At 36.6% G+C, this 11089-nt stretch overlaps 1 protein-coding gene across 1 annotated transcript; it reads left to right on the top strand.

The window, feature by feature from the left end:
• Positions 1–8929: 8929 nt before the first annotated feature.
• LOC137622505 (zinc finger MYM-type protein 1-like) lies at positions 8930–9621 on the top strand. Its single transcript, XM_068353110.1, has 2 exons — positions 8930–9374; positions 9491–9621. Exons 1-2 carry the CDS (start codon positions 8930–8932, stop codon positions 9619–9621), a joined length of 576 nt encoding a protein of 191 aa, XP_068209211.1.
• Positions 9622–11089: the final 1468 nt, after the last annotated feature.

Below are 11089 nucleotides of genomic sequence, written 5' to 3'. Positions count from 1 at the left end.
AAAAATAGTTACCTCAAATTTCTCTGCACAGTTTATATATGACAGATCTATTTTTACGTTATTTAGGATTTTGAAATAAATCATATTAATTATTCATTACTTCTCATTAGTTTATCTATTTCCTGATTTCCTTTCCTCATTGGGCTTATAGCATCATGCTTTACCAGGGTTTTTGCTTTGCTATTAATAATAATAATAATAATAATAATAATAATAATAATAATAATAATAATAATAATAATAATAATCATCTTCATCATTATCTAGTCCTATGCCAATAATGCATAGGGCCTCAGTTAGATTTCGCCAGCCGTCTCTACCATGAGCTTTTAACTCAATACTTCTTTCATCACCAACTTAAAAAAAGATATTTGTTGCAGGAGATTTATATTACCTACTGTATATCCTGGCCTTTGAATAGATAATGTGACCTGAAATTATCGAATCAAAGTCATATTTTTCTCCTGCCAGTTTTAGATAAATCCTCAAGCTGTGATCAAATAAAACATTTACCATTTCATTTTTTTTTTCTAAATTCTCTTTTTCGATCTGTTTCTTTTATTTATCTTATACTCGAAAACATGAAAGTTTCTCCTTAACCTATTTTTTGTATTTGAAGCTGAGGGAGAAGCACATTTCGCAATATTGTCTGTTTCGTTGTCATGAAGGTCAGGAAGATTTCAAACAATATTTTTATACGAAAAAAAAAAAATGACAAAGGACCCCAAAAAGGCCAGTGAGAGGATACTGAAAAAGGTAAGAAGAGAAGGCTATATTTTTTTTTTTACTTAAGATACAATAAATAATCTATGTTTGGACAGGTTATCTTTTTTCCGTGATATTGCTTCCATTTTTTTTTCTTTTCTTTGATTTGCTTAAGGAAATGTTTAGTTTTTGGTTTATTATAGTGATTTTTAATGTAAAATATTTCGTTTTTTATTTATTTTTTACCTAATAATCACTTTTTTTAGAAGCATGATTAGCAGACTATAATTTTAGTGATCTTTATAATAATAATAATAATAATAATAATAATAATAATAATAATAATAATAATAATAATAATAATCATCATCTAAAACTTACCATAGTTTCCATGGATGCTACAGCATTGCGGGCAAGCCGCATTTGAGAATTACCGTTGCTCCTACAAGTACCAACATCAAACCCGATGCCAAAGGAGCACTTCATCAACCACCAACAGAATCATTCGGGTTACATTTTTTATCTCATTTCCTATCCGCGGTATGCGCTGACTTCTTGATGGTGCATTCTAGCTATGCCACACCATTTATAACAGCTGATAAAGGTTTAACTCTCTGACAAAAGGAGTTCCACTATGATGGTTTTGTATTAGTGACAGCGTGTGTTTTTGCTTTATATTTTACTTCATTTTTTTTTTTTTATTATTTTTTTTTTTTTTCCTGATTTGGCTAGTGGCAGCAATACTCATAGTCAGAGAATACCGCGGTTAGGAAATGAGGGCAAAAGAGTACCCTGAGAGTACCCTGCTTTGGTTAGTGGAGTGCTATTTCAGTGTCTTTTTTAATTTTGGCACTTGTAGAAGCAGAGGTAATTCTCAAATGCGGCGTGCCAAGTGTAGCGGTAGCATCCATGGGAACTATGGTGTGTATATATATATATATATATATATATATATATATATATATATATATATATATATATATATATATATATATATATATCCTGTCACTTTGAGCGTCATTACCAACGTATGAATATTTGGTCTCTCCCTCTCCATCAAATAGTGGAGGAGAGTGAGTATTTATACCGTGGTGAGAGGGCACAGCCTGCTCGTCCTTAAGGCGAAACTAGGCAGTCGCCTATGGTGCAAGAATGAAGGGGGCGCAAGAACTGGGAACTAAATAAATAAATAAATAAATAAACAAATAAATATATATGCAAAGCAATTATATATATACAGAGCAATTATAAATATACAGAACAATTATACATAAATTTACAATAAAGGAAAATATAGAGAAAGCTACGATGACGTTTTTCCATATACTGTTCGCCTGAAATTAAATATTTTTCTAAAGAATGACACAGTTTTATACTACATACAAATACAATAAAGCAAGGGTACATTTAGTTTACTTGAAGTGAGTAAAATTGAATAGACGGAAAACAAAGTAATGTAGTTAAATGTTCGAGTCAGTTGACAAATATTTCTGCACCAATTCTTTAGAACTAGAATTATTTACTTCTAATAATCTAATAATATTATTTTTAGAATGAATTATGATATGCTTACCATAATGAAAATGACGAAGTCTTATGATATTATCGAGATTACATCATGCCATACGCGTATGGGCCAAGCAGAATCTCTCTCTCTCGCTCTCTCTCTCTCTCCGCGCGGACATTTTTCCAGATTTTTTTATTTTATTTATTTTTTCATGCTGCAACCCACACCGAGCAAGGTGTATTATACAAGTTACCATCTACTCCGTCTTACCAAAAGTAGAGTTCGTGTTTCCTCTGAAAGCTACAAAGGCACTTCACTTCTTTTTTTTTGGTGAGTCATACCTTGAGGTGAAATCTTGGAGCACAGACATACTGCACTTTCCCCTACATGTCTACAAATTGAGACTCGAGAGTGAGGCTACTAATAATTAATTGAAGTCTTCGACATTCTCGGGTAGATCGTAGAATCGTAGATCCTGTATATGAATGCAACAAATTAGTGATTCATCACTTGCCAGTTACCAGGTAGGCCTAGGCCTAATTTTTGGTCATTGATTTAACTTACACAGTATAGATGTCGGAGGGTAGCCGATAGATCATAACATCGACATAATTTTTCTTGCTAATATTAGTGCATGTAACTTGGTGTAGGCCTAGCTGCCTAAGGTATTATGATTTATGATAAATTCTAAGGGCTATGTAGATGTTGGCCTATGATCATAATGATCCCTATGGCTATGAATAGTGACTGTGAGCCTAGATCTAGAAATAGACCTATGTTGTTATAGATAGGACTTGGGCCTATGATAAATCATTGATCTAATACCATAACCATAGTAGTCCTTATTAGTTATTGCTAAAAATGTTCAACTTTTAGATCAGTGGTAGGCTACTGGTTCCCAACCAGGTGTGGGGGGGGGGGGGGGCGCTACCGGAGGGGGGGGGGGGCTATCGGGGGGGGTGGGCTACCGGAGGGGGGGGGGGGCCGCTATCGGGGGGGGGGGGCAATATATTCTTTAATAAGGGCAGTTCGAGAGACTTATTTTGTTATTATTATTATTATTATTATTATTATTATTATTATTATTAGTGGACAGTAAATCTTACCATCGCAAAACTAAGTAACGTTATCCCTAAAGCCTCCCAAAGATGCTCGAGCAACCGGAAACGTAGGTGAATTGGATTTTCTGTGGTATCTGCAGGCAAAAAGTGTTCAAGTGGCCGGTTCGCGGGGCCCTGAAATCTGAACGTATATTATGGTGTCTGCGGATCTACTTCAGTTTCGCTTCATAGAACTTATATACAAGTGAACGTGTAAGTGAAACGGAGATTTCTGTAATGATCTGTCGGCCAGAGCGTCCATGGGGGGCTTTATGCTAATGGCGATTTGCTTTTCTTCACACCAAAAAAATAATAATAAATAAAATAAAAAAAAACTAAAAAAAATATATATATAAATAAAGAAAATAGAATAAGAAAATCGCCGAAATTAATTTACCAGTGCTTATATATATATATATATATATATATATATATATATATATATATATATATATATATATATATATATATATATATATATATATATATATATATATATATATATATATATATATATATATAGAGTGGACAAATATACAGTATACTTACATATACATACACACACATATAGTGCATATGCAGTGTGCACTATGCATGCACAAAAATATGTGTATTATTCGATTTGGCCGTTCTATGGTTTATATGGTGGACCCATGAAGAGTCTTTGGTATAATTTTTTTTTTTGTTTATGATTGTTGTGGATTCACCTTCCTTAGGGTTCCCTGAAGCAATCTGGTTGGGTTGTCGCAATAACAACTTTGGGGAAAAATTTTTATATGCAAATTAGCGATGCCGTTACCGAAAATTCGATTTTCATCAATATTTTTAAAAGTATACATGCTAGGATCACGAAAGTTATGTCTAACTTTCATGATTCTAGCATGTTGCATTTGAAAATATTGATGAAAATCGATTTTTCAGTAATGACGTGACGGCGTCGCTAATTTGCATATAAAATTTTTCCCCAAAACTTGTCATTGTGACAACCCAACCAGATTGCTTCAGGGAACCCTAAGGAAGGTGGATCCACAAAAAACCCTTATACTAAGAGACCATTCATGGGTCCACCTAGGTGGCAAATGGACTATATGCTTGTACTTGTGTAATTATGTTTCTGTATATATATATATATATATATATATATATATATATATATATATATATATATATATATATGCACAAACGCATCAGGGCTGGAATTTTTTTTTTCACTCAACTCACCTTTTTTTTTTGGGGGGGGGGATTATTGGGTTTAATGTGTTTTGGGGGGTTTTATTGAGTTTGATATTTAATATAATTATTAATGCAATATCAGTGCTATATCAAATATGATATGAGCATATGCTTAATGCTTATATTAATATATATATATATATATATATATATATATATATATATATATATATATATATATATATATATATATATATATATATATAAGTGTGTGTGTATGTACATTGAAATGTGTTAGATTATATATATATATATATATATATATATATATATATATATATATATATATAAAATACGTGTTATTGCTTAGTCAAAGTGACTCAATATTTAGCTTGCATTAACAAGCGGGGGTATAAAAACAAGAACAGTGCCAACGTTATCCCTGCGTGACGTAAGAGGCGACTAAAAGGGACGGGACGAGGGGGCTAGGAACCTCCTCTCCTGTATCTATACCTGTGAGACATAGACAAAGAGATGGAGCTGGGGGGAGAGTGACTGCTCCCCGCACTCTAGTTTTGGGGTGTTTTAATGTGCCAGGTAGTGAGAAAAGTGAAGAAGAGCGGAATGAGTTCTGGAATGAATGAACTAGGTGTGTAGAGGGACCGGGTAGAAGGAATTACGTAGTTGTCATGGGTGACTTAAATGCTAGAGTGGGCAATGGAGAGGTAGAAGGTGTCATTGGTGAGTATGGCGTACCAGGTGAAAATGAGAGTGGTGAGAGACTGGTAGATATGTGTGTTGAGCAAGAGATGGTGATAAGTAATAGCTTTTTCAAAAAGAAAGATATAAATAAGTATACATGGGTAAGAGTGCAAATGGAAGAGTAGTAGAAAGGGCATTAATGGATTATGTGTTGATAACTAAAAGAATGTTTGGAAGATTGAAAGACGTGCAATTGTTTAGGGGTATGGCTAACGGTATGTCTGATCATTTTTTGGTGGAAGGAAAATTAGTTGTAGCAAAAGAATGGGGGAATAGAGTAGGTGGATGCAAAAGGGAGGTAGTGAGGGTTGAAGAGCTAATAAAACCGGGAGTAAAAAGTAAATGTCAGGAAAGGTTGAAAATGATATATGACGAAGTGAAAGTAAGAGAAACTGGCAATTTAGAGGAGGAGTGGAAGTTAGTAAAAGAAAATTTTGTTGGGATTGCAAGTGATATGTGTGGAAAGAAGGTTGTTGGGGGCAGCATGAGGAAGGGCAGTGAATGGTGGAATGAAGGAGTGAAGGTAAAAGTGGAAGAGAAAAAGAGGGCTTTTGAAGAATGGCTGCAGAGTAATAGTATAGAGAAGTATAAAAAATATAAAGAGAAAAATGTGGAAGTAAAGCGCAAGGTACGTGAGGCAAAGAGGGCAGCTGACCTGAGGTGGGGTCAGGGATTAGGTCATTCATATGAAGAGAATAAGAAGTTTTGGAAAGAAGTGAAGAGAGTAAGGAAGGCTGGCTCAAGAATGGAAGAGACAGTGAAAGATGGAAATGGAAGGTTTTTAAAAGGAGATGAGAATGAGAGAGAGATTACAATAGATGAAGTGAGGAGAGCACTAGATGAAACGAGGGTAGGAAAAGCATCTGGTATGGATGGTGTGAGAGCTGAGATGTTGAAGGAGGGGGTGTGACTATACTTGAATGGTTGGTGAGATTGTTTAATATGTGTTTTGTGTTGTCAATGGTACCAGTAGATTGGGTTTGTGCATGTACTGTACCACTATATAAGAGTAAGGGAGAGGTGCATGAGTGTTGTAATTCAAGAGGTATTAGTTTGTTAAGCATAGTTGGAAAAGTGTACGGTAGAGTATTGATTAATAGGATTAAGGATAAAACAGAGAATGCAATCTTAGAAATAAAAGGTGGTTTTAGAAGAGGTAGGGGTTGTATGAATCAGATTTTTACAGTTAGGCAGATATGCGAGAAATATTTAGCAAAAGGTAAGGAGGTGTATGTTGCGTTTATGGATCTGGAGAAATCGTATGATAGAGTTGATAGGGAAGCAGTGTGGAATGTGATGAAGTTATATTGTTGTTGCAAGCAGTGAAAAGTTCCTACAAAGGTAGTAAAGCATGTGATAGGATAGGAAATGAAGTGAGCGATTGGTTTCCGGTAAGAGTGGGGCTGAGACAGGGATGTGTGATGTCACCGTGGTTGTTTAACTTGTATGTTGATGGAGTGGTGAGAGAGGTGAATGCTCGAGTGCTTGGACGAGGATTAAAACTGGTAGACGAGAATGACCATGAATGGGAGGTAAATAAGTTGTTGTTTGCGGATGATACTGTACTGGTTGCAGACACAGAAGAGAAGCTTGGACGATTAGTGACAGAATTTGGAAGATTGTGTGAGAAAAGGAAGTTGAGAGTTAATATGGGTAAGAGTAAGGTTATGAGATGTACGAGAAGGGAAGGTGGTGCAAGTTTGAATGTCATGTTGAATGGAGAGTTACTTGAGGAGGTGGATCAGGTTAAGTACTTGGGGTCTGTTGTTGCAGCAAATGGTGGAGTGGAAGCAGATGTACGTCAGAGAGTGAATGAAGGTTGCAAAGTGTTGGGGGCAGTTAAGGGAGTAGTAAAAAATAGAGGGTTGGGCATGAATGTAAAGAGAGTTCTATATGAGAAAGTGATTGTACCAACTGTGATGTATGCATTGGAGTTGTGGGGTATAAAAGTGATGGAGAGACAGAAATTTAATGTGTTTGAGATGAAGTGTCTAAGGAGTATGGCTGGTGTATCTCGAGTAGATAGGGTTAGGAACGAAGTGGTGAGAGTGAGAACGGGTGTAAGAAATGAGTTAGCAGCTAGAGTGGATTTGAATGTGTTGAGGTGGTTTGGCCATGTTGAGAGAATGGAAAATGGCTGTCTGCTAAAGAAGGTGATGAATGCAAGAGTTGATGGGAGAAGTACTAGAGGAAGGCCAAGGTTTGGGTGGATGGATGGAGTGAAGGAAGCTCTGGATAATAGGAGGATAGACGTGAGCGAGGCAAGAGAGCGTGCTAGAAATAGGAATGAATGGCGAGCGATTGTGACGCAGTTCCGGTAGGCTCTGCTGCTGCCTCCGATGCCTTAGATGACCGCGGAGGTAGCAGCAGTAGGGGATTCAGCATTATGAAGCTTCATCTGTGGTGGAAAATGTGGGAGGGTGGGCTGTGACACCCTAGCAGTACCAGCTGAACTCGGTTGAGTTCCTTGTTAGGCTGGGAGGAACGTATAGAGTAGAGGTCCCCTTTTTGTTTTTATTTCTTTGTTGATGTCGGCTACCCCCCAAAATTGGGGGAAGTGCCATGGTATATGTATGTATGTATGTATGTATGTCTAAGCGCCCATCTGGAGCTCAGTATCGCAAGCGTAAAGCTGAACGAGAAAAAGAAGACGCCAAACGACAAAGATCATTTCTTAAGTATCTGCTGCGGGAGACTGATGAACTGGGTCATGAATCTCATGATGCAACCAAAATTGATGCAAAATCAGAGAAAAAGACAGACAAGGAAGTAGAGATGAAATGTAAAGACAGCATCACTAGGTCTGCGAGAGAAAAAACAGAGTGCAGTGGGGGTATATAATGTATACATCGTATCTACACACCAGATTGCGGAGACAGCAGCAGAGATAGCACAGATAGAACCTAATAACAGCACCGATACGCAAGATGAACCAGAGACAGCTAACAGTACGATGATAGATCCTGGAAACAGCACCAGTACACAAGAAAAATTAGAGATTGAAGTAAACGTTCAGGGAACTGCAGATAAAGATAAGTCTAAAAATGAAGGCACAGTGACCAAGGATGAAGAAAGTAACACACCAATGAAGCACTCTGGTAGGCCTACACTGTCTGATATAGACTACAGTGATCCAGCAACATGGACTAGCCTTGATGATCAGTTAAAGCAGCAACTAGTGCAACCTGGACCCATGCAGATATTGGATATCAGGCTTTCAAGAGATAAAAAACAGAGAAAGTTTTCGAACTTCCATTATCAAAGACATTTACCCAATGGAGAAGTTATGCACCGAAAGTGGCTATAATATTCAGTGTCAACTGATTCTGTAATATGTTTCTGTTGCAAGCTGTTTGGCATGAAACGCATTTCTTCACTTTCTAGTATTGGATTACGAGACTGAAAAAACTTGTCATCATTACCGTCATCACATGAAAAATTACCTGATCATTTGGACAATGAGGGCAATTGCAAAGAGCTTGAGCAGCGTTTGAAGAAACACAAAACAATAGATGATGAAACTCAGTGTGCAAGAGAAAGAGTTGAAAATTATTGGCAACAAATCTTGGAACGACTTATTGCCTTAGTTAGGGTACTTGGTTTGCAGAATCTCTCTTTTCGAGGAACAAATGAAAAATTGTACAGTGCAGGAAATGGAAATTTTTTAAAGTTTGTAGAACTAATGGCACTGTTTGGTCCAGTTATGAGTGAACATCAGCGGAAGATAAGGAATGAAGAAACACATGTACATTATCTAGGAAAAAGCATTCAGAATGAATTGATAGACATATTAGCAAATGCTATTAAGGAAGAAATTCTGAGAAATGCACGTACTGCAAAATATTTTTCAATAATTTGGGACGACACACCTGATGTGAGTCATGTGAAGCAAATGACAGTAATAATCAGGTTTGTTCAAGCTGAAGATAATGCTGTGATAGCTGTGAGAGAACACTTCTTGTGTTATGTGCCACTACAAGAAACCACTGGTGCATTCATGGCTGAAACTATTCTGGAAGAGTTCAAGAAAATGGATCTGTGCATTGACAACTTGCGAGGTCAAGGTTATGATAATGGCAGCAATATGGTGCACAGAAGAAAAGCCTTCAAAGAAATTCCAGGGCACTGTTCGTGCCATGCTCAGCACACACATTAAATCTTGTGGTGAATGATGCAGCAAGTTGCTGCTTAGAAGCAACTAATTTTTTCGGCCTGATACAAAAGCTCTATGTATTCTTCTCAGCTTCAACTCATCGTTGGGATGTACTGAAACGTCATGTACAAAGCTTAACAGTAAAACCTCCGAGTGAAACACGATGGGAGAGTCGGATAGATGCACTAAAACCCACCCGTTACCAAATTGGTGACATATAGGAAGCTCTTACTGAAATGGCAACAGATTCTACTCTCCTTGGATCATCTGGAAATTCCACACGTGCAGAAGCTAAAGCTCATGCAAATGGCATTGCAACATTCAAATTTTTGGTTTCATTGATCGTTTGGTATAACATTCTTTTTTTTAAATAAACATTACCAGCAAGCAACTACAAGCAAAAGAAAATGATATTTCATCAGCATTAAAACAAATGGAATGCACTAGAATGTTTCTGGAAGAGGGAAGAAGTGATACAGAATTTGAAAAGGTACTAGTTGATGCTACTGAATTGGCTAATGATATGGAGATAGACCCAGTGTTTGTTGCAGATTCCGTTCGTCCTAGGAAAAAGAAAAGGCAGTTTGACTATGAAGGAGAAGACACACTAGTGCAGAATGCAAAAGTGAACTTTAAAGTCAACTTCTATTTTTCTGTGCTTGATGTTGCCATCAACTCTGTACTGGAACGTTTTCAGCAAGTGCAGCAGATGAAGTCTGTTTTTTAGTTTCCTGTATGATGTGAAATCACTTAATGGGATAACAAACACACAACTTGTGGAACATTGAACCAAGCGGGAAACAGCACTATGAGATGGAGAAAGCAAGGACATAGACGCCATTGACTTGTGTCATGAACGTCAGGCAGTTGCACGCCGCCTTCAACCTGACACTGCCACTCCCCTGGATGTTTGAAAGTTCATTTGTGAACAAGGGCTGGTTCACAGTGTACCCAACACATTTGTTGCCTTGTACATTCTGATAACTTTGCCTGTTACTGTGGCGAGCAGTGAGAGGAGCTTCTCAAAATTAAAATTAATTAAGACGTATTTGCGGTCTACAATTACAGAAGAAATACTTGCAGGTCTAGCTATGGTCTCTATCGAGAACGAGATCGCACAGAAAGTTGATCTAAAGAATCTAGTGGCTGATTTTGCCAAGAAAAGGCACGGAAAGCACATTTTTAGTTATCTGTAGTTGTAGCCAAGAATCTAGAAAGACTCAGTGCTCACTGAAATTGAATTTCTCATTTCTGCCAATGACAGATATTGATAAGTCTTAGTATATAGTTACAATTACATTATAATTGAAAGTAGTAATTGTAAACAGTTCCTAACAATATAAAATTTAAACAATTGTTTCTGAGTTATCTTCATGTTTACTTCAGAATTATTAATTATTCGCTCTACTTTCATTTCTAGTATTTTTGTTAATAATTCAGTTCGTAGCTATGAAAAGAAATCTCATTCTCTCCAATAACTGAGATTAATATCATACGTTTTCTACGTACATAGCTTCCAGTTCTTTTCAGTGCATTGAATTCTAGTCTTTTTTTTTAATAGTGTAGTTATGAGATTTTAGTTACTTCTTAAGATTTGTTCTATTATTGAATGAAAAATATCTTGTAGGCCATGTTTTATTTTCCCCCCCTTTTCTGCTAAGGATACACTGAAACGGAAGGAAAATTAGT

This window comes from Palaemon carinicauda, chromosome 29 (assembly GCF_036898095.1).
Source record: "Palaemon carinicauda isolate YSFRI2023 chromosome 29, ASM3689809v2, whole genome shotgun sequence".
NCBI classification, from domain to species: Eukaryota; Metazoa; Arthropoda; class Malacostraca; order Decapoda; family Palaemonidae; genus Palaemon; species Palaemon carinicauda.
The sequence above is the reverse complement of the archived record's forward strand: the minus strand, read 5'-3'. Positions and strand labels throughout refer to the sequence as shown.

Excerpts from the sequence above, each read along its gene's own strand:
- LOC137622505 (XM_068353110.1), top strand. The coding sequence starts at position 8,930 with ATGGCACTGTTTGGTCCAGTTATGAGTGAACATCAGCGGAAGATAAGG. Across the intron at positions 9,375-9,490 it reads CAAAGAAATTCCAGGGCACT|CTTCAACTCATCGTTGGGAT; the intron begins GTTCGTGCCATG and ends TATTCTTCTCAG.